A 21,643-nucleotide genomic window follows, 5' to 3' on the forward strand; every position below is an offset into this window, starting at 1 on the left:
CGTGAAGGGCTGAAACTATAATGTATGCACCCACACGCCAATACCGCGTGGCTATGTGCCTGGGCTGTTGGTCGGGTTTGTTTGTTTGTTTGTTTATTTGGATCCACCATTAGATACAGCTAATATGCAGTAGCTATTCTTCCTGGGGTCCTCATACCATACATACAAAAATCCTCTTAAACACTTAAATACAGACAATACACTTCCATAACATTCATACATACATACATTAGCTCTATTATTTACATTTTTAGTTGAAGACAACTTAATAACGAAATAAAGAAAAATTATTCAGAAAGAAAAGTGGAGAGACAAAAACATAACTCTCCTTACCTTTGGGATCACAAGATAGCTCAATTCACCAGTGAGAAACACGTCATTGTTTTCAGGGTATCCCATATGTAAACAGATACATCTTAATTTTTTTGTTAAAGCAACTTCTGTTACTATCTGAAACTAAAAAGCTTGGTAATGAATTCCATGCCACCAAAGCTCTGTAGTGAACCGTTCCTTTTGCTACATTTGCTCTGCATGGAGGCAGCCTGAATCCACCTTCTGATGCCTGCCGAGTACAGTACTGATGTTCATCTGAAAAGAATGTTAGTTTATTATAGAGTACTGGGATTCTATGTAAAATATTTTTTAAATGAAAGACACAAGTGAGTGATGTAACGTTACTCACACTGGTGTCGGTCGTGCAACGTACAGAACGTGAAAAAGCGTTATGCTGCCTCATTCTTGTTTTGCTACTATACTAGCCTATATTAAAGCTGCGCTGTTGCGCATTTCATGAGAAGTTGTCAGTCTTGTCTCTTATACAACATATGTGAACATGTAAAGAAAATATACTTTATTTTCACTTAATTATACATTCATACTTTTGGTTTTTGTGCAATCTTGTAATTCTGCATGTGACCACCACTGGAGTAATAAATCTAAAAGAACTCAGATATTTGTTTATTTGTTTATTTATTGGAAGGATCCCCATTAGCTATACCCATAGGCATGAGCTACTTTTAGTGAGGTCCACATTTAAAACATACATTACAAATAACATTTAACATACATTTAATTACAAATATCAAACATTTAAAGCTACATTACAAATATCAAACATTCAAATATATCATACATCATACAATTTTACATTCGGCATAATATAAAATACATATCTAGTTACATAAAAATAAAACAAACTACAACCATGTTAGAGAGGACTACACATTTCCATTTACGGTGCGTCACCATCTAATGTCACAAGTTTGCTGTACCCAGGTGTTTCCTTATTTGCATTTTGAACATACGTTTACTTGTCACGCTTATAGTTTCACTGTTCAGCCTGATTTATACTTCTGTGTGCTAAACCTGGCTCATGGCTCACGGCTTCCATGGAAACCAAGCTAAACACAATTGTTCAAAATTCTTGGTTTCCATGGAGTCCATGAGCCGTGACGTGAGCCATGAGCCAAGCTTGGCTCACAGAAGTATACATCGGGCTTATCGGTCCCCTGCCGTCCTGAGGAGAAGCATCCAGCTGCAGACTCGCAGAACAGCTCTAGGACGCAAAGGAATACGTGCAGTTCCAGGACGCAAAGGAATGTGCCTTGCACGTGTTTAGCACGAGCTTGTAGCGTCAGCACTTGCCAGCTAGACCAGTTTGAGAAGGCGAAGGAAGAAAAAAAGTAGCGTAACTAACACTTAACATTTAAAAAGCGATATAAATATAGGAGAATTTGACAACAAAATTAACAATATGAAGCCGCAAGGGATTGTGTACTAACCAATAGTCAATGTAAACTTGAGCTACTGTGCCATTATTTTAAGTATTCACTTGCAGCCCTGCAAAACGAATTGTTAGCCCAACATTAGTTTAAAGTTCTGTTATATTTCAATTGCCTTAGTTATTAGATTAGATTCGGAGTGCAAATATAACTATTATGTTATATTAACTATTACTATTATAACATATACTATGTATATGCAGGTATGTACAGATGGTAAATAAGAGGAATGGTGAATATAAATATATGTATAGGGTAAATATGTGTATAGGATATGAACAGCAGTATTATACAGCAATATTATACAGTATTATACATGACTATATTCTATGCAGGTAGGCTATGTCTATAAGCTATTTTACAGTATTGTACATGAACTCTGCTATATGCAGGTATGACTATGAGCTACGTATATGTGGGTTTGTCTGGGGGGTAATCCAGAGTCTTCTGGTCAAAGTTATGTCTGTGGAATCATCTAAGAACGTTCAATTTGACCAATTAGGCCCTTTCTTTTTCTAGATGCATATAACATGTCAGAGAGAAAGGTCGTTGCCAGAGCTGAAAAGATGCAGCACCTGCTGCCAGCAGTTTCACTGTCCTTTCTGCGATGCAACGGTTTTCAAGCCAACAATTCTAAGTAAGGTGAAGAGGCACTTGGAGGGCCATTTCAACCGGGCAGTTTTCCATGAAGGTAAAGTTGGCCAACATTCTCTGGGAAATGCAAATGGAGTTGCAGTAGAGACCAGTGGCGGCTGGTGCTAAAAATGTTGGGTGGGGCACAGGTTATGGGGGCATGCTCCACGGGGAAGAATATCAACTTTAAAATCTGGATTTACAGTCGATTTTAGCATGAGAATAGCTCTACCCCCCTGTACAGACCTCGCCATCCCCTCTACCCCCCTGTACAGACCTCTTCATCCCCTCTACCCCCCTGTACAGACCTCTTCATCCCCTCTACCCACCTCTACAGACCTCTTCATCCCCTCTACCCACCTCTACAGACCTCTTCATCCCCTCTACCCCCCTGTACAGACCTCTTCATCCCCTCTACCCACCTCTACAGACCTCTTCATCCCCTCTACCCACCTCTACAGACCTCTCCATCCCCTCTACCCCCTGTACAGACCTCTTCATCCTCTCTACCCCCCTGTACAGACCTCTCCATCCCCTCTACCCTCCTCTACAGACCTCTTCATCCCCTCTACCCCCCTGTACAGACTTCTTCATCCCCTCTACCCCCCTGTACAGACCTCTTCATCCCCTCTACCCCCCTGTACAGACCTCTTCATCCCCTCTACCCCCCTGTACAGACCCCGTCATCCCCTCTACCCACCTCTACAGACCCCGTCATCCCCTCTACCCCCTGTACAGACCTCTTCATCCCCTGTACAGACCTCTTCATCCCCTCTACCCCCCTGTACAGACCTCTTCATCCCCTCTACCCCCCCCTGTACAGACCTCTTCATCACCTCTACCCCCCCAGTTTTCTCTACAATTTCTACAATTTTCTCTCTACAGTTTCTACACGTCAACGTGTACCGAAACACTTGTTTCCAACGTGGTCCTACGTTTCTCCTACACCAAGACACATACAAAGAGCATAGAAACATACAAAGAGCATAGAAGATACAATCAGAATACAGTCTGCCATTCCTTCTCCCAGCATCGATTTGGTTTTCCTATCATGACTGAAGGACAGACGATTCACTTACTTACACTACTGTAAGTCGCTTTGGATAAAGGCGTCTGCTAAAATGCCAAACATGTAAACAAATAAATCATGTAAATGTCGGCTAAGGTGATCAGCTGAGCTTGACTTGGGACTTGACTAACAACAAGTGACACATTTCCCATCTCACACGCTGTTGTTGCACAATGTTATTGTGTGTGTGTGTGAGTGAGTGTGTGTGTGTGTGTGTGTGTGTGTGTGTGTGTGTGTGTGTGTGTGTGTGTGTGTGAGTGAGTGTGTGTGTGAGTGAGTGGACACTCATTCCGCTGGTTTTGGAGTTTGGTCTGATTGGCCAGACCTGAATGACCTCTGTGTCCGAGCCGGGGTGTCCCTGGAGTGGGTGCGGTCTGACTCAGAGACTGTTCGGGTCTCAGAGAACTGTATATCTGACCCTCTCACACAGGTCAGGGCAACAGCCTCCTTTGCTGGACAGAGCCACCAGCTAACATCTAGAGGGGCCAGACGGACTCTCATGGTCCTTCATCAACATCAACAACAACAACACTGGACTGGTCTGAAACTCCAGGGAAAACTGGCATGTCTTCCCACAGCTGATCACTCTGTTTCTCATTCTTTTCTAAAAAACACTGCACTCGATGAGGACATTGTCATATTCACAACCAAGGCCAGATTACAAGTCCTTCCTACCAGACTCAACCTCTCTATTTGGTTTCCTTCCACTCAGGTTCCTCATTGCTTGCACCACACCACAGAACAGGTTACAGAAACACTATCACACATCTTGAATGGCTGTTATGTTTACAAAGGAATGTATATAGCACGTCATGACAGAATTGTGAGCCTTATAGTAAAGGACATATCACTCCACTTCCCGGTTACAGTGAAAATGTATACACATGCTTGTGTCAATGCATCTATGTTCAATTTCTGTAATGACCAATGTCACTTTTCACAGTTGTCTTCTAACACACCAGATGTTGTTGTTGTTAATGAAGAGTCCAGAGAGGTGTCTGTATTAGAGGTAGCATGCACCTTTGATATAAGCCTAGAGGAAGCCTTCATGACTAAGGTCATGAAATACCAGCAGCTTGTAGATACCATCTCAGAGCTAGGCTATAGGTGTACGCTATTAGTCTTTATATTTGGCAGTCTTGGACATGTGCACAGATTGGTTGTCAGAGGACTACGTCTACTGGGAATGTCCAAGGGAGAAGCAAAAAGGCTCAGCAAGTATTGCTCTGTCTCTGCGATTATTGGCAGCCGCCATATATGGCGGAGACGGTGTTACTTGTACCCGTGAGTCTTGTCCTGACCTGTTGTATGTGAAAGACATTGTCCATGTCTGTTTGTGAATGCATCCCATCTGTGCCTTCAGTATTTGTGTCCCTGTATACTTGTTTCTATGTGGACATAAATAAATGATTAAAATGTGTGTGTGTGTGTGTGTGTGTGTGTGTGTGAGTGTGTGTGTGAGTGTGAGTGTGAGAGTGTGTGTGTGTGTGTGAGTGAGTGTGTGTGTGTGAGTGAGTGTGAGTGTGAGTGTGTGAGAGTGTGAGTGTGAGTGTGAGTGTGAGTGTGAGTGTGTGTGTGTGTGTGTGTGTGTGCGTGTGTGCGTGTGTGTGTGTGTGTGCTGGGTGAATACATAAACAAACAAGCGAAAAGACGACATTAGAAAACGTACCATGCTGACGATATTACTAAATGTTTGAAGTAGCTTTTATCTTAGCTGACTCTCTTACCTTCAGGTCGAGTTTGTGTATTCTAGCTTCGCAAAAGACCAACAGTAGCAGCCTAACAGCCGGTGCGGAGATTGCGACCACAAACGAGATAAGTTTGACTTCGGTAATAGGTCCAGTTGCAATATCCTCAAGTTGGGAACAAAAGATGCCTCCTTCTAATCCATTTGTTCAATTTGTTTACAGAAATAAATCCTCCTTACATAGTAAAAAAACTTAATTTGTTAGGAGAGCAGTCGTGCGTGCGTTCAATCCATGCTGCCCCAGAAGTCGGAAGTCCTCAGCATAATGCATTGTCTGCTATACAACCGGATATTCAGGGCGCAACTTTTTGCGCCCCGGCCGAGAAATAGGAGACAGCCAATTGGAGCGCTGCTACAGCTCACGTGTAAGCGAAAAGTATTTGGCCTGCGATAGACTTGCATTCGACCCGCGTCCCGACTCCTCCCCCTATGTATTTTAACAGTGAATTTTACACACACACAGATAAAATGTTTATTGTATTGGAGGATTTTTAATGAATGCTGATAGGCGCCGACAGAATATCAGCCGCATTTTGTGAATAAACAATGTTTATTTTAAAAAAAAACTTTTACAAATCGCAACTAGGAAGTGAAGGTGGGGGCGGCGCCCCAGCGCCCTCTATCGGCCAGCCGCCACTGACACAGCCCCCATACATCAGCTGATCATTTAAAGGGGCGGCCGTCTGAGTAATGTGCCACGCTGCTTTGTTTTATAAGAGCAGCAGCTATCACCCAGAGTGCTTTATAAAGACACTGTTAAACAGAGAGAGACAATACAGCCATTATTTTGGAAAAAATTAAGTGATACATTAACCGAACAGTAAAAAAAATAATCGTTAGACTAATCGTTAAATTAGTCGTTAGAGTAATCGACTAATCGAAAAAAGAATCGCTAGATTAATCGTTAGAAAATTTGTCGTTTGGGACAGCCCTACTGTAAGTACAGAACTGGATCACTAACACATGTCTACAGCTAGCTAACAAGCTACACGAGAGGTACATGTACATGTTAACACCTGTCATCTAACGGCTACACTACAGTAACAGTAGATGTGCGCCAGTACGTTACAGGGCCTTTGAACAGGTCACACTTGAAAATGAGCCCTTGGGGCTCAATGTGTTTCTTACCTGTATAAATAAAAATAAATAAAAAATATAATTAAAAAAGGGCCACTTTGGCATGTCTTGACTTTTGACAAAGCTTGTTAGCTTACGTTAGCTAGTGGCTAAACCAGCCCTATTGACTTTGTTTCAGGATCATGGTACACACCATCAGGCAAGCCAGCTAGCTAGTTGTACATCTCTGTGTAGCAAACACCTCGCTTTTCCAATCGGTAGCGCTGTCTAGGCCTGCCCTCAATGTGATCAATTTACACCCTGTGGTCACACCTAATATGGTCAATAGGAAACGTGCTCAAGGCAATATAAAGAAAACCAAAAATTGAAGACTCTCATTGGATGACGTTTTTAATCAAGAGTTCCTTTGTGTATCCAGGTGATTGGACTGCCGATAAGATTGTATGTGTCTACTGTATTCTATTTATCAAAAAATCGAAATGAAATTCTTAAATTATCTTAAAACTTAGGCTAGTCGTTTAAAGTTGAAAGGCAAAATGGTTACCATTCAATTTCCATCACAAAATCACTCTGTGTTTAGAAGAATAGATTTACTAAATCATATTATATTTACAAATACATGTTTCTTCACAATATACACAATTCTTGAGAAAACATATTGAATTACAAAAGGAATATAAGGTGGGTGATCTTTATCAATTTTCTAAACACCTGCAACATCACTATAGTAATTTAGACAGGTAGCAGATATGTCGTCTTTGCTTACAGAATGCATCTTGACATTTATAATAAATACCACAAGTTCAATCTGCATAGGCTTCATGTCAGAGTTATATAACAAAATATTGTCTCATGTTCAGATACAACAGCAATGGCAGTGAGTTTTAAAAAATATTATAAAGTTTGAAGAAACCAAGCTTCATGTAAGGCCATGTCAATAAGTAGACAGACACATAATACTATTTGATCTCATCACAATTAAGTGCTATCATACAAAAAAAAAGTACACGAAAAACAGCTGTACAGTGAAAAGGAAATACAGTGCTACTGCTTGGTGTTCATCATAGTCTCAGATGACTGCATGTGTCAGGACTGCACACCACAAGGGGGGGGGGGGAAATAGAGGGGGAACAAAACAAAAAAGAATGGGTCACAGAAGTAGTTTCATGGGTGAGAAATACAACACACTTAGACTGTGTAATTTAAGAAAGCAATTTGGCTGTGGTAGGCCTTCTCCTTCAATATGATCGACAGTATAGCAATTGGTAAATTAAACATATAAATCCAATCAAGGGTAGGCTTATCAGGCACTGCCTGCTAATCACAGATATAACTTTTTCTCCTTTCAATATCCATGAGGTCAAATTAGTCAATGATACCGGGGACGAGGGACAGGAACGCTTCCTATTGGGTTTGGAGCGGACCTGTTGCTTGTGGTCGGCTAGCGGGCGAGGGACTGGTGACAGCCCGTTAGCCACACACTCCAATGCGGCAGGTGTTAGCGTCCCGTTAGCCAAAGCTAGCCCGCTGCTAGCCGCCGGCTCCGAGGATGCCTGAGGCTCAGGAAAAAGAGCCAGTGGAGAGAAGAAATTGTATGTCGTGGAGTAGTAGTCCCCTGTTGGTTAGCGAGCGGGTGTTCTAACAGGGATCCAACGACCGTCGAACAGGTAAAAGTTTGTTGTCCAAGCAAGAACACACCGAATTAAAACAGCAATCAGGCTTCTAGTTTATCTCAGTATATTGAGTTTGTATTACTGTTCATTTGCATCGACAGTAAAATAGTTAAAAGAGTAGTACAATCCATAAAAGATCTGGAATCGCTGAAACAAAAAGTGTGCGTGCGTGCAACACAGTGTCTGTAGAACACACAGTCTCTAGCAGCCTCCAGTAACCTCCAGCAGCCTCCAATAGCCCCCAGAAGCCTCCAGTAGCCTCCAATAGCCCCCATGTCAAGAGTTCCTCCCAGGTTTTTGGAAAGTTCAACTCTGCTTTTCCTACGTGACAAACTAAAAATTGACATGAGATGAATACTGAATCATTAGGAAAAGCATAGTGGAATAATAGAAATACAGATACAGATATGACCACCAGTCCACAGGAGGCTCCTCAGTAGCTCCTCCCACCTCCATCTTGGTCTCCCCATGATGATGTTTCACAGGAGTGGCTTCATCCCGAGTGTTTACAGGGCTGTCTGAGGGAGCCAGGGCCTCCGGTGGAGGTACCACCTCAGAGATGACTTGAGTCATGACTAACAGCCTTGGATAGTAGTGCAAAGGAAAAGTCTCTCTCTGACTTTTTTTTCTAAAGTCTGTTTAGAGAGGAGGGGGGGGTATAAGACTGAACAGAGAGGAGGGGGGGTATAAGACTGAACAGAGAGGAGGAGGGGTATATGACTGAACAGAGAGGAGGGGGGTATAAGACTGAACAGAGAGGAGGGGGGGTATAAGACTGAACAGAGTGGAGGGGGGGTATAAGACTGAACAGAGAGGAGGGGGGGTATAAGACTGAACAGAGAGGAGGGGGGGTATAAGACTGAACAGAGAGGAGGGGGGGTATAAGACTGAACAGAGAGATGGGGGGGTATAAGACTGAACAGAGAGGAGGGGGGTATAAGACTGAACAGAGAGGAGGGGGGTATAAGACTGAACAGAGAGGAGGGGGGGTATAAGACTGAACAGAGAGGAGGGGGGTATAAGACTGAACAGAGAGGAGGGGGGGGTATAAGACTGAACAGAGAGGAGGGGGGGTATAAGACTGAACAGAGAGGAGGGGGGTATAAGACTGAACAGAGAGGAGGGGGGGTATAAGACTGAACAGAGAGGAGGGGGGTATAAGACTGAACAGAGAGGAGGGGGGGTATAAGACTGAACAGAGAGGAGGGGGGTATAAGACTGAACAGAGAGGAGGGGGGGTATAAGACTGAACAGAGAGGAGGGGGGGGTATAAGACTGAACAGAGAGGAGGGGGGGTATAAGACTGTTCAGAGAGGAGGGGGGGGTATAAGACTGAACAGAGAGGAGGGGGGTATAAGACTGTTCAGAGAGGAGGGGGGGGTATAAGACTGAACAGAGAGGAGGGGGGGTATAAGACTGAACAGAGAGGAGGGGGGTATAAGACTGAACAGAGAGGAGGGGGGGTATAAGACTGAACAGAGAGGAGGGGGGGGTATAAGACTGAACAGAGAGGAGGGGGGGTATAAGACTGTTCAGAGAGGAGGGGGGGGTATAAGACTGAACAGAGAGGAGGGGGGGTATAAGACTGAACAGAGAGGAGGGGGGGTATAAGACTGAACAGAGAGGAGGGGGGTATAAGACTGAACAGAGAGGAGGGGGGGTATAAGACTGAACAGAGAGGAGGGGGGGTATAAGACTGAACAGAGAGGAGGGGGGTATAAGACTGAACAGAGAGGAGGGGGGGTATAAGACTGAACAGAGAGGAGGGGGGGTATAAGACTGAACAGAGAGGAGGGGGGTATAAGACTGAACAGAGAGGAGGGGGGGTATAAGACTGAACAGAGAGGAGGGGGGGTATAAGACTGAACAGAGAGGAGGGGGGGTATAAGACTGAACAGAGAGGAGGGGGGGTATAAGACTGAACAGAGAGGAGGGGGGGTATAAGACTGAACAGAGAGGAGGGGGGTATAAGACTGTTCAGAGAGGAGGGGGGGGTATAAGACTGAACAGAGAGGAGGGGGGTATAAGACTGTTCAGAGAGGAGGGGGGGTATAAGACTGAACAGAGAGGAGGGGGGTATAAGACTGAACAGAGAGGAGGGGGGGTATAAGACTGAACAGAGAGGAGGGGGGTATAAGACTGAACAGAGAGGAGGGGGGTATAAGACTGAACAGAGAGGAGGGGGGGGTATAAGACTGAACAGAGAGGAGGGGGGGTATAAGACTGTTCAGAGAGGAGGGGGGGTATAAGACTGAACAGAGAGGAGGGGGGGGTATAAGACTGAACAGAGAGGAGGGGGGGTATAAGACTGAACAGAGAGGAGGGGGGGGTATAAGACTGAACAGAGAGGAGGGGGGTATAAGACTGAACAGAGAGGAGGGGGGGTATAAGACTGAACAGAGAGGAGGGGGGGGGTATAAGACTGAACAGAGAGGAGGGGGGTATAAGACTGTTCAGAGAGGAGGGGGGGTATAAGACTGAACAGAGAGGAGGGGGGTATAAGACTGAACAGAGAGGAGGGGGGTATAAGACTGTTCAGAGAGGAGGGGGGGTATAAGACTGAACAGAGAGGAGGGGGGGTATAAGACTGAACAGAGAGGAGGGGGGTATAAGACTGAACAGAGAGGAGGGGGGTATAAGACTGAACAGAGAGGAGGAGGGGGGTATAAGACTGAACAGAGAGGAGGGGGGGTATAAGACTGAACAGAGAGGAGGAGGGGGGTATAAGACTGAACAGAGAGGAGGGGGGGGGTATAAGACTGTTCAGAGAGGAGGGGGGGTATAAGACTGAACAGAGAGGAGGGGGGGTATAAGACTGAACAGAGAGGAGGGGGGTATAAGACTGAACAGAGAGGAGGGGGGTATAAGACTGAACAGAGAGGAGGGGGGTATAAGACTGAACAGAGAGGAGGGGGGGTATAAGACTGAACAGAGAGGAGGGGGGGTATAAGACTGAACAGAGAGGAGGGGGGGTATAAGACTGAACAGAGAGGAGGGGGGTATAAGACTGAACAGAGAGGAGGAGGGGGTATAAGACTGAACAGAGAGGAGGGGGGTATAAGACTGTTCAGAGAGGAGGGGGGGTATAAGACTGAACAGAGAGGAGGGGGGTATAAGACTGAACAGAGAGGAGGGGGGGTATAAGACTGAACAGAGAGGAGGGGGGTATAAGACTGAACAGAGAGGAGGGGGGTATAAGACTGAACAGAGAGGAGGGGGGGGTATAAGACTGTTCAGAGAGGAGGGGGGGTATAAGACTGAACAGAGAGGAGGGGGGGTATAAGACTGAACAGAGAGGAGGGGGGGTATAAGACTGAACAGAGAGGAGGGGGGTATAAGACTGAACAGAGAGGAGGGGGGGTATAAGACTGAACAGAGAGGAGGGGGGGTATAAGACTGAACAGAGAGGAGGGGGGGTATAAGACTGAACAGAGAGGAGGGGGGTATAAGACTGAACAGAGAGGAGGGGGGGTATAAGACTGAACAGAGAGGAGGGGGGTATAAGACTGAACAGAGAGGAGGGGGGTATAAGACTGAACAGAGAGGAGGGGGGGTATAAGACTGAACAGAGAGGAGGGGGGGGTATAAGACTGAACAGAGAGGAGGGGCGAGGGTATCTGGAAAGTTCAACTCGACTTCTCACACGCTCCCCCAACGGACTGAGAACGACAAAAGTTTGTAGGAAAACCTTTGGTATCCATTTGTGCTATTCAGATTGAGATTATGATTGAGCCCCACCAGCTTTGTATCGACTGTTATAGGGCCCGCCGACGCAAGGGGCGACCGCAGCCGTCTACCAGCAGTCAACAGGCCGCCGTGGAGTCAGAACCGATCTCCCAGATCTCGTCGGTTCAGTCTGATGCCCGCCCTGGCCGACGTCGTGGGAGTCACCACCAACGCCACTTCCCCACGTCCATCAGACTTGAGCACCACATTTTCTCCAAGGGCGAATGGAGAAGGGCCAGGCTGAGAGACCATCCCCGAGCGCTGATCGCTATCTCGGTTGACATGCCTGTCGGTCCGAGTGCAGGCACCAGCGACCGTGGCTCGGTCAACGGGGCGAGGGTATCTGGAAAGTTCAACTCGACTTCTCACACGCTCCCCCAACGGACTGAGAACGACAAAAGTTTGTAGGAAAACCTTTGGTATCCATTTGTGCTATTCAGATTGAGATTATGATCATCATATCAGTTGTCAAAAAATCTGCACTAACCATTGGTCTAAAAATATCAGATAAAGTCTGCCAGGTAGTTTTTACCTCATGTAATAAACATCTTTCTGGCCGACACTGGAACCTGAGCAACGAACGACCACTTTGCGCATCCACCCGTCTCCAAGTACTGGCCATTCCTCCCATCCCTCTTCAGGTTTTGTTTTTTTCCTACGTGACAAACTAAAAATTGACATGAGATGAATACTGAATCATTAGGAAAATGGTTCACACCAGTCCACAGGAGGCTCCTCAGTAGCTCCTCCCACCTCCATCTTGGTCTCCCCATGATGATGTTTCACAGGAGTGGCTTCATCCCGAGTGTTTACAGGGCTGTCTGAGGGAGCCAGGGCCTCCGGTGGAGGTACCACCTCAGAGATGACTTGAGTCATGACTAACAGCCTTGGATAGTAGTGCCAGATAGCAGCATGAGATAGGTCCTGAGGGGAAACGCAGCATCTCCCACCATGACATAATATAAGGCATTTCCCCCAGTTCACCAGAGCCTGGCAGGGGGGTCTTCCTGGGAACATTCAGTGTTCCCGCTTCCATCCCCTTCCCGAGCCTTGACTCTGAATAAATCCCAGAATCACTGTTCCTGCCGTAGCCTCCTACTTGGATGACCCGGAACCTGTAGTCTGCGTCAACCAGGGCCAGTAAAACAATAGAAAACGTTTTTTTGTAATTAAAAAAAAGGCTTCCAGAGTTTGGAGGTGCCTGTATAAGAATATGCTTGCCATCGATAGCTCCTAGGCAATTTGGAAAGTTCCATCTCGACCAAAAATGTTTCGCTATGTCCTTCCAGGCATCCTCTGTTGGCGTGGGCATTTCTGTCTCCATAATCGATTCAATGATGGCGTCACACGTCATATATATGCTCATTGCCACTGTCTTTCGTCCTAGGCGGTAGCTGTAGGCTAGGCTTGCAAAGGTCTCGCCAGTTGCCAGGAACCTGTGTGCAAAGACAGGATATTAGTACATTCTTTAAGTACACAAATTCATGAACATCTAACCATTATGTTTCAACCAACAGGTGCTGAATGCAAAGACAGATGGAGATCACTCAGGGACCAATTCAGCAAGTTCAAAAACAAGCAAAAAAGTCTCCCCAGTGGCTCGGCTGCAATTGCACAGAGGGAGTGGAAATACGAGAAGGCCATGGCATTTGTGATACCTCATCAACAAACTCGGATGTGAGCTATTAGTTAGCCTAATATTATACTTAACTCAAATATGTGTTCATTTAACTTCCATGCTGGCTATTATGTTATAATGTATACAAATAGTAATATACATGATTTTTCTCCCCATTTGTAGTTCAATTGGCAACTTGAACCTCAATGAACCTCAATGTTCATGGGAGACTGAAACATCGCCTTCCTGTCTCCTTCCTGTGCACGAGTGAGTTCTGGCGAATAGTAGTACACCGTCTTCCTACATTAAATGCAATTATTGTAAGTCGCTTTGGATAAAAGCATCTGCTAAATTACTAATGTAAATGTAATGTGCATCTGCAAGGTATGAAGAACCGGAAACCAGAGGACAGAGTCCACCACCCAGTCAACTCCTGCCCAGTTCAACTCACAGACTGGCCTTTACAGGACAGAAAAGGCGCAGAGCAACTTCCTCAGCAACATCAATGGCAACCCTAGGTGGCACAGAAGGCAGGCTGCTAAAGATACTAGAGCAACCATCCCAGCCTCCACATGTGCCTCAAGAGAATGATGAGATGTACTACTTTGCTATGAGCATTGTTCCTATGCTGAATAGTTTGAGCCTCAGGGGGAGACGTGTTGCGCGTTCGCGCATTGTTAGCATGTTAGACGACTTTGCCCAAATAGAAGCACAAAACCAAACAGAGTCTGACTTAACTTAAATGCAATATTAAAAGGATGGGTTTTTCATAATCTTAACTTAATTATTTAGTCAATTAAAGGCAATATTTGTTTCTGTTTTTTGTTGTGCTTCTATGTGGGCAAACTCGTCTAACATGCTAACAATGAGCAACGTTTTAGTCTTGACTTGAACATATTTGCTGAGGTTGCGGGCTACAGTGTTCAAAGTGTTCAAAGTGTATATAGTGTTCACTGCTATATAATCTAAATACCGGTATGTTCTACCTATTTGTAAGTGTTTATTGATAATAAAATTGGCCATTGTTACCTCAAAGTCACTGCGAGCCGTTGCGCTGGCTCTATGGAGTCCCTGTAGTTTGTGTTGATTCTTCTAAGTTTAGGGCCAGCTATGGCGAGCAGGTGGTCCATCTGGTTAGGGGTCATCCGAAAGTACTCCCGGTACCTTTGTTCATCCAGCTGGAGCTCTTGGACCAGATGATAGAAAGCTCCCTGCTCTCTTCTCCTCTGGTTCAAGGGATGAACTCTGAGGGAGCCAGGGCCTCCGGTGGAGGTACCACCTCAGAGATGACTTGAGTCATGACTAACAGCCTTGGATAGTAGTGCCAGATAGCAGCATCCCCATCTATACAAGTCCTATGGAACAGCAAGAAAAGTCAGAGTTTAATATCAAGACTCTGCCCTTACTTTTTCTGTTATTTTTCAAGGGGAAATAACAGAAAGGCAAGAACAAGGTTTTAATATGAAGTTAAAATACAGATTGTCAGCTTTTATTGGAGGACATCTGTATTGTTTAAAGTAACCATTTATAAACAAGAACACTCTCGTGCATGATAGTCCCCCTATTTCATGTTGAGTATTTGGTTGCATATACTTTGCATGAGATAACTATCTGGGATCTGTGATACATTAAGCATTATACATTTGTTTTTTATTAATTTAGCGTGTTTACTTTTCAAAGATTTTCAAATAGTAGAATCATTGTAGCTGAAAGAAACGGCGGGAGCTCAAAAAACAATAAGCAGATAAGCCTCGCTCTCATCCGCAATGTGCGCCAATCAAGCAGACTTAAGTAATAAATGAAACGAACGCACTATTCAAGTAACTTGAAACTGATTGTAATTGTGCCAGTGTGACGGGGTGTATCTTTGCATGAATCACTCTCAGCTGGATGGTTCACGTTCATTTATTCTGTAGAAAACATACAGTGCATCAATTTGTGGACACGGTTGCAGGGTCATCAGGCTAGATTCCAGTCAGTGTTTTCAGATGAACTGAGCATACAGTAGTCACTCATACTACACAAATTATAACAATAATATGAAACAAAAATACAAAATGTGTAGACTACATAAATCCTCACTTGTGTGAGTATAGTGGTATTTGAACAGTCAAACAATCAATTATATATATTAACAATAACAATACAATGCATAGAAAAACAGCGCAACTGGAATACACGCATGCACACCACGTGCAACACATGGCTGCCACCTGACTGTTGGCTAGCTGCGAGCGTGGTGCAAACTAGTGAGGTGGAAAACCTACCCAACAGTCTACTAACAGAACAACAGACATATAATAACACAAAAGTAATATTACCTGAAGAAGAATGAATCTGACCATAATCTGGCAGGAGAGGACGCAGGCGCTCGAATGTTCGCCGCTTCTCCACCAGAGCTAGCTTAGTTCTAGTCTTTATTTTACTTTTTAATCAGTACTAAAGTTAGTATTTTAGCATATAGTATTTTAGCGTGTCTTTGTTACTCTCCGGCAACTTTTCGGCAACTTTTGGCGACTAGCAACAGCAAGCCATTTTTGCCTACCTGCCGTCCTGCAACCTCGGCTGGTTCCAGTCCTTCACTTCCCTCCGGAGCCAAGGATCACCTCCAAGTTCCAACAGGATCCTATTTCTCGGCTCTTCACAGCACTGCTCGGAGGCTAAAACGGCCAGGCCACAGTTGCCTGGACCGCAACACCGCCGCCAACGCATCTCGGCTAGCCTGGCTAACGGCTAACAGTCAACAGGTTCTGTATCCCGCCGACCGGCATGATGCTGAAATATTCCATCCCCCGCTTACTGGAGCTGAGAAATCACACAATTCCAGCGTGTGTTTCAGTTACCAAAAACATTGGTCTTTTCCACCGCCCACGATATATCCATAGAAGCACCCGTCGTCAGTTTGTGTACTGTCAGACCATGCGGTCACAACATACCATCCATCCGAGTAGGGTCCATCTGCGCGCAACAAATCCAACACCCGGAAATGTGTTATGCAAATATGCAGGCGCGGTATGATGACGTATGGTACATCACATTTCCGGGTGATGGATTTGATGCGCGCAGCGCAGATGGATACACTAGGAGTAAACCATGAATCGCCTTACTACGGCCTTACTACGGTGAAAACTACGGAAAAAAACTAATATGTAGAGTACAGTCCTATCAATTGTTCGAAAAGGAGTAGGAAGAAGCCTGTCCTACCCCTGTTTATACTTAACAATTATGCTTACATTATATAATCCAATTAATTAATACATATATTTCAGTATCATCCGTTCTAATACTTTTTCATTAAAAATAATTTAAACCTTTTTTTAAATAGAGCAATAGAGCAATATTTCTGCTTTCCTTCATATTTTCTTCATATTTTTGACATTAGGAACAAGTTATTAGTGTGATCACGATATCCGACCTCATGTACAATCTGTACTGCAGTAAAAATGTGGAACGCCCTTCCTATAATCTTAAAGGAGTGCAAAACACTGCCCACCTTCAAAACCACTCTCAAAAAACATTTACAGGAGGCTGCAATCCGTAACTGGACCCTCTAAATCAAAAATCAGATTAAAAGACCCGAACTACCCACTGTACATACTTTGTGTTTTGTCCCCCGCCCCCACCTGTGGTGTATGTCCCCACCTGCCCTACCCGCTGTACATACCTGATGTTTTGTTGTATTGTTCTTCCCATGATGGATGTATTTTTATCTTGTAGATAGTAATAGTTATTTGTCTGTATTATCTTGTAGATAGTACTAGTTTGTTTTGTCGGTCTTACATGTAACGATGAATTGAGAATCAAGGACCCCAATTGAAATAAGCCAGTGGCTTTCTTGGGTTTTTATCCTGTTAGTTGACCTTGTATGTAATATGTACTTTCATGTACCTACTTCTGCAAATCTTCTAATAAAGTTTTCAATCAATCAATCAAAATCCTCATAGCTTTTTTCTGTAGTGTAATCAATGGGTTTAAAGTGCTTTTATATTCATTTCCCCATATCTCCACACAGTAACTCAAATAGGGTAAGACAAGACAACAATATAGAGTATACAACATCCTCTGTTCCAGAATATGTTTTGTCCTGCACAATACTGCAATACTCCTTGATACTTTGGATCTAACGTATCTTATATGAGATTTCCAACAGAATTTACTGGGCTTAAAGTGCAGACTCTCAGCTTTAGGTTAAGGGTATTCACATCCAAATTGAAGGAAGGGTTTATGAATTATAGCTCTTATGTATAATAACCAAAAGTAATTAGACAATTGACTCAAAAGCTGTTTCATGGGCCAGTGTGGGCTATTTATTCCTTCATTATTTCTTTATCAATTAAGCAGGTAAAAGGTCTGAGTTGATTCCAAGTGTGGCATTTGCATTTGGAGGCTGTTGCTGTATACGCACAACATGCAGTCAACAGAGCTCTCAATGCAACTGAAACAGGCCATCCTTAGGCTGTAAAATGCACTTCAATTACATCTGGATTGTTTCATTTCAAATCCTTTGTGGTGGCATACAGAGACAAAATTATGGAAATTGTGTCACTGTCCAAATACTTCCAGACCTAACTGTATATAAATAAAAGAATGTCAATGACCCCAGGTGAGGGACTTTATTAGGTCAAACAGGTTTGAGGGGTCAGGCAAAGGACTTGGTGGAGTCAGGCAAGGGTCAGGCGATCATCGTTGTAATCCATGGAGCAGGGCAGGAACCGTGGTGCAAGGTGCTGGGCTGGAGGTGTCCATGGTGCTGAGTGCACACTGATGAGCTAAATAAAACATTCTATTTCTGATGTCAACAGCACTAGGGCTCCTTCACAAAACCCTTACTGGAATCTTCATACACTCTGTGAATTAGTCTTTACTTTCTGATGAGTCAACAGCAATAACCCCATCCAGTGCGACATGTAGATAGCATATATTTAGAATATGTAAAATGCAAACACCAGAAATGCAAGAAAGTTTATGAGGTATACCAAATGGAATTAATAACAAGTGTTACAACCCTTCTGTCTAGAGTAAAATAAGGGCCTAACAGGGTAGAGTGCAGAATGTACAGGTGTGTTGCAACACAAATGCCCAAAAAAAGTGTACAAGGGATCAAATCAATTCAAGCTTTATTTGTATAGCGCATCTCACAAGATACGACTCAATGCGCTTCAATCAAGACATCATTGCTGATTGCACTTTAGCACAAGTGCTCTTTCAACATTGTCTCTATGGTCTTTCAGCTTCCTTTTCTTCTCACATTTTCGACCATATAATGGTGAGACAGCTGCTTCTCACTGTTGAGACAAAATGTTATAAAGAAGTGATTAATAATTAATTTAAGAAACTCACATTCATCAGTGGTTGCAAACTGTCATGGAATTTGTATTAGCACTCTCCTCATGTTTCCAAAATGCATTGCAAATGCAATGCACTAACAAGTCATTGGTCACTCTTCGTTGGTGTTGAACTTGTTGAGCCCTTTCCTAAAATAATAATACAGTGCTTAACCATGTTACAATGAAAAGGTGCAGTTAAGTACTGAATGAGTCACTCACTTTCTTTCCTTGATCATTCTACCTCAAGTGTCCTGATATAAAGTGTGGTTTCACTTTCCAGGCTTCTGACATCTTTGTCCCTGGTAACAGGATACACACATAAGCATGACTATGTGTACAGCTGTGAATGGTGGATAGTATGTTTGTATGCAATAAACTTCATTCACACTAACCAATTCTTTAGGAGGAAAGCTGTAAGGCCTCTTGAAGTACGTGTGGTCCTCGTCAGTGTCCAGTGGCATCTGTACAGAGTCCACCATTATTGCCAGTATGTTTTACATGAAAGGGTTAACTACTTCAAAAAGAGATCCAGGCTGGATTCAGAATGACACAGTACCACTAAACATATTGCATGTGCCATAAAGTTGCATGGAGTATGTGTTTTAGGAGCAGTAGCCCATTCAGAAACAGGCACACGGTCATAGATACTTAGTGAGAGATGCACTGACCATGGTGTTGCTTGCATGACTCCTTTTAACACTTGAATAGGTCCTGAATACAGGTGGGACACTGTCGTGAAGGGTCGCTCTGCCTTCCTCACTAAAGTGAGCAAACTTCCTTCCATATCTGAAATTAACACACATTATCTTCACAGGAAGGTTGAATTGTAGGGCCAGGTGTTACCCCAAAGTCCTCTTGATAATAAATGTACAAATACAATTATTATTTTTGTAGCACTGCAGCATACCCTTCCAGCCCAATGTTTTCCACCAGGACAATACACCACCACCTTCTCAGGAGAGACATGTCATCCTAAAGAAAGAGCAGTTACTCAATTTGCATTCAAAGTCTTATAGCATATTGATATAATGGGTTCTTGTTTTCTTAATACTTACAATGCTGAAGTCAAAGGTAGCCTCCATGGCGAAATACCAGGCATACTGTAATGAGAAAAGACACAAAGACAAGATTACCATGTGACAGCTTATAACTCAGTGAGAAGGTAGTCACACACATCCAATGAAATGTGCATGGCTGATAACTCCATAGGAAAGTGATATGAGAGGTCTGCACACATGAATGTTCCTTAATACCTTTTATTGCACACCTTTTTATTTGCAAATGCACAAACAGAATGTTGGTCAGGACTAAGTGGTGGTCAGTCATTGTTACATACATTTACACATTTTTTTGATGGTTTTAAGGAACAATCAAGTGTGCCATATCACTTGGTGGCATTACCATAACTCACCATTATCATGAAGACACCACAGTCATTGCCACTGGTCTGCCTCGGAAGCCCCTGTACGAAGAAAAGTTAGTTAGAGAATAGTAGGTAATTATGACTATAGCTATAATATGATAGTAACATTCAAACAATACCTCCAAATCCAGACCAGTCTTCTCTGTCCAGGATCCCGCAACAATTTTCTCAGCAACACCCCTGGGCAACCAAGAATAAAACTAAGTCAAACAAAGAAGTACACACCTCCTACAGGAGAGAAAAAAGGAACAACATTCGTACCACTGCTGCTTCAGAACCACTTCACACCATGCAAGTCGGTCGATCATGCTTATTTGCAAAAGTTCAATGAGGAGGATTTCTCTGTGTTTCTCTTTCCTTGTGTTGGAAATGTGTCTATTTAAGTCCACTCCAGCTTTCGGGAAGCCAATCCTTTCTGAATGTTGGACAAACAATCAGTACATAATGCATGCATTGCCACAATGCCTCCTGATTGAACACAAGTCTTTAGAAATGGCAGTAACATTAGACAGGTCAGGGGACCGCCAGGACACACATCATAGGCAGGTCAGGGGACCGCCAGGACAAACATCATAGGCAGGTCAGGGGAACGTGACCGCCAGGACACACATCATAGGCAGGTCAGGGGAACGTGACCGCCAGGCAGGTCAGGGGAACGTGACTGCCAGAGCAAAAAATATTTGGGGCAACCTTAATAGTGTTCTGTAGGCTTCAGAGGTGAATCCCCTTGGAGTTTTGAAATACTGCGAATCTAGAAAGAAAATTTCTTTCTGGTGTGGCCTCATTACCTACAGGGAATAACGCATTCTGGACAATAAGCAAAAAGGACACTTTGGGGGTAATACAATAGACACAAACTCACAAGCAAATGGCATATGAAGGTTAAAGCTGAGAAATGCTCAACTACATTGTATGTCTTTATAATCTACTACTGTGGATGTCATATGTTGCATATAAAGTTATGCTCTGTATATATATATATATATATATATATATATATATATATATATATATCTGGTTGCGAAATATTGCTCTATTGCTCTATTTAAAAAAAGGTTTAAATTATTTTTAATGAAAAAGTATTAGAACGGATGATACTGAAATATATGTATTAATTAATTGGATTATATAATGTAAGCATAATTGTTAAGTATAAACAGGGGTAGGACAGGCTTCTTCCTACTCCTTTTCGAACAATTGATAGGACTGTACTCTACATATTAGTTTTTTTCCGTAGTTTTGCGCGCATCAAATCCATCACCCGGAAATGTGATGTACCATACGTCATCATACCGCGCCTGCATATTTGCATAACACATTTCCGGGTGTTGGATTTGTTGCGCGCAGATGGATACTATAGGAGTAGCGCGCAGATGGACCCTACTCGAAAAAGCAGCGTGGGGGAGGAGACTTGGGGAGCGCGTGCGCAGATAATGAATGTCCGTGGGCGTGGAGTGTCTGTCTGTTGAGCGTCAGAGCTACGCTCGGCATTGGAAGTGTGTGTCAGCAGTCGCCTAATTTGCATAGCTCCCCCTTTATATAGGGGCTATGTGCTTACGGCATCATCAT

At 43.7% G+C, this 21,643-nt stretch overlaps 1 protein-coding gene across 4 annotated transcripts; it reads right to left on the bottom strand.

Moving 5' to 3' along the window:
• Nucleotides 1-18,478: 18,478 nt before the first annotated feature.
• Nucleotides 18,479-20,455, bottom strand: LOC308164581 (uncharacterized protein). Of its 4 annotated transcripts, none has more exons than XR_013937640.1 (9): nucleotides 20,336-20,455; nucleotides 20,194-20,254; nucleotides 20,063-20,113; nucleotides 19,707-19,751; nucleotides 19,559-19,623; nucleotides 19,320-19,437; nucleotides 19,044-19,112; nucleotides 18,871-18,950; nucleotides 18,479-18,609 (listed from the first exon to the last, which is right to left on the bottom strand). XR_013937640.1 is itself a non-coding variant. In XM_080538651.1 (9 exons), exons 1-8 carry the CDS (start codon nucleotides 20,380-20,382, stop codon nucleotides 18,889-18,891), a joined length of 510 nt encoding a protein of 169 aa, XP_080394777.1. In that variant the 5' UTR covers nucleotides 20,383-20,455; the 3' UTR covers nucleotides 18,479-18,609; nucleotides 18,871-18,888. The 4 variants fall into 4 exon arrangements, 3 of the variants coding, with proteins under 3 accessions (XP_080394777.1, XP_080394776.1, XP_080394778.1); XM_080538651.1 differs by having other exon boundaries at nucleotides 18,871-18,942; XM_080538650.1 differs by having other exon boundaries at nucleotides 18,552-18,942.
• Between the last annotated feature and the right edge of the window lie 1,188 nt (nucleotides 20,456-21,643).

Source organism: Nansenia antarctica (genome assembly GCF_963989245.1).
Source record: "Nansenia antarctica genome assembly, chromosome: 8".
NCBI classification, from domain to species: domain Eukaryota; kingdom Metazoa; phylum Chordata; class Actinopteri; order Argentiniformes; family Microstomatidae; genus Nansenia; species Nansenia antarctica.

Bases quoted from the DNA above. Each gene is read 5' to 3' on its own strand.
- LOC308164581 (XM_080538651.1), bottom strand. From the start codon at position 20,382: ATGATCGACCGACTTGCATGGTGTGAAGTGGTTCTGAAGCAGCAGTG. The intron at 19,438-19,558 runs GTATGCTGCAGT...TGTTAATTTCAG, and splicing joins GAAAACATTGGGCTGGAAGG to ATATGGAAGGAAGTTTGCTC. The intron at 19,113-19,319 runs GTCAGTGCATCT...GACTCTGTACAG, and splicing joins GTCATGCAAGCAACACCATG to ATGCCACTGGACACTGACGA.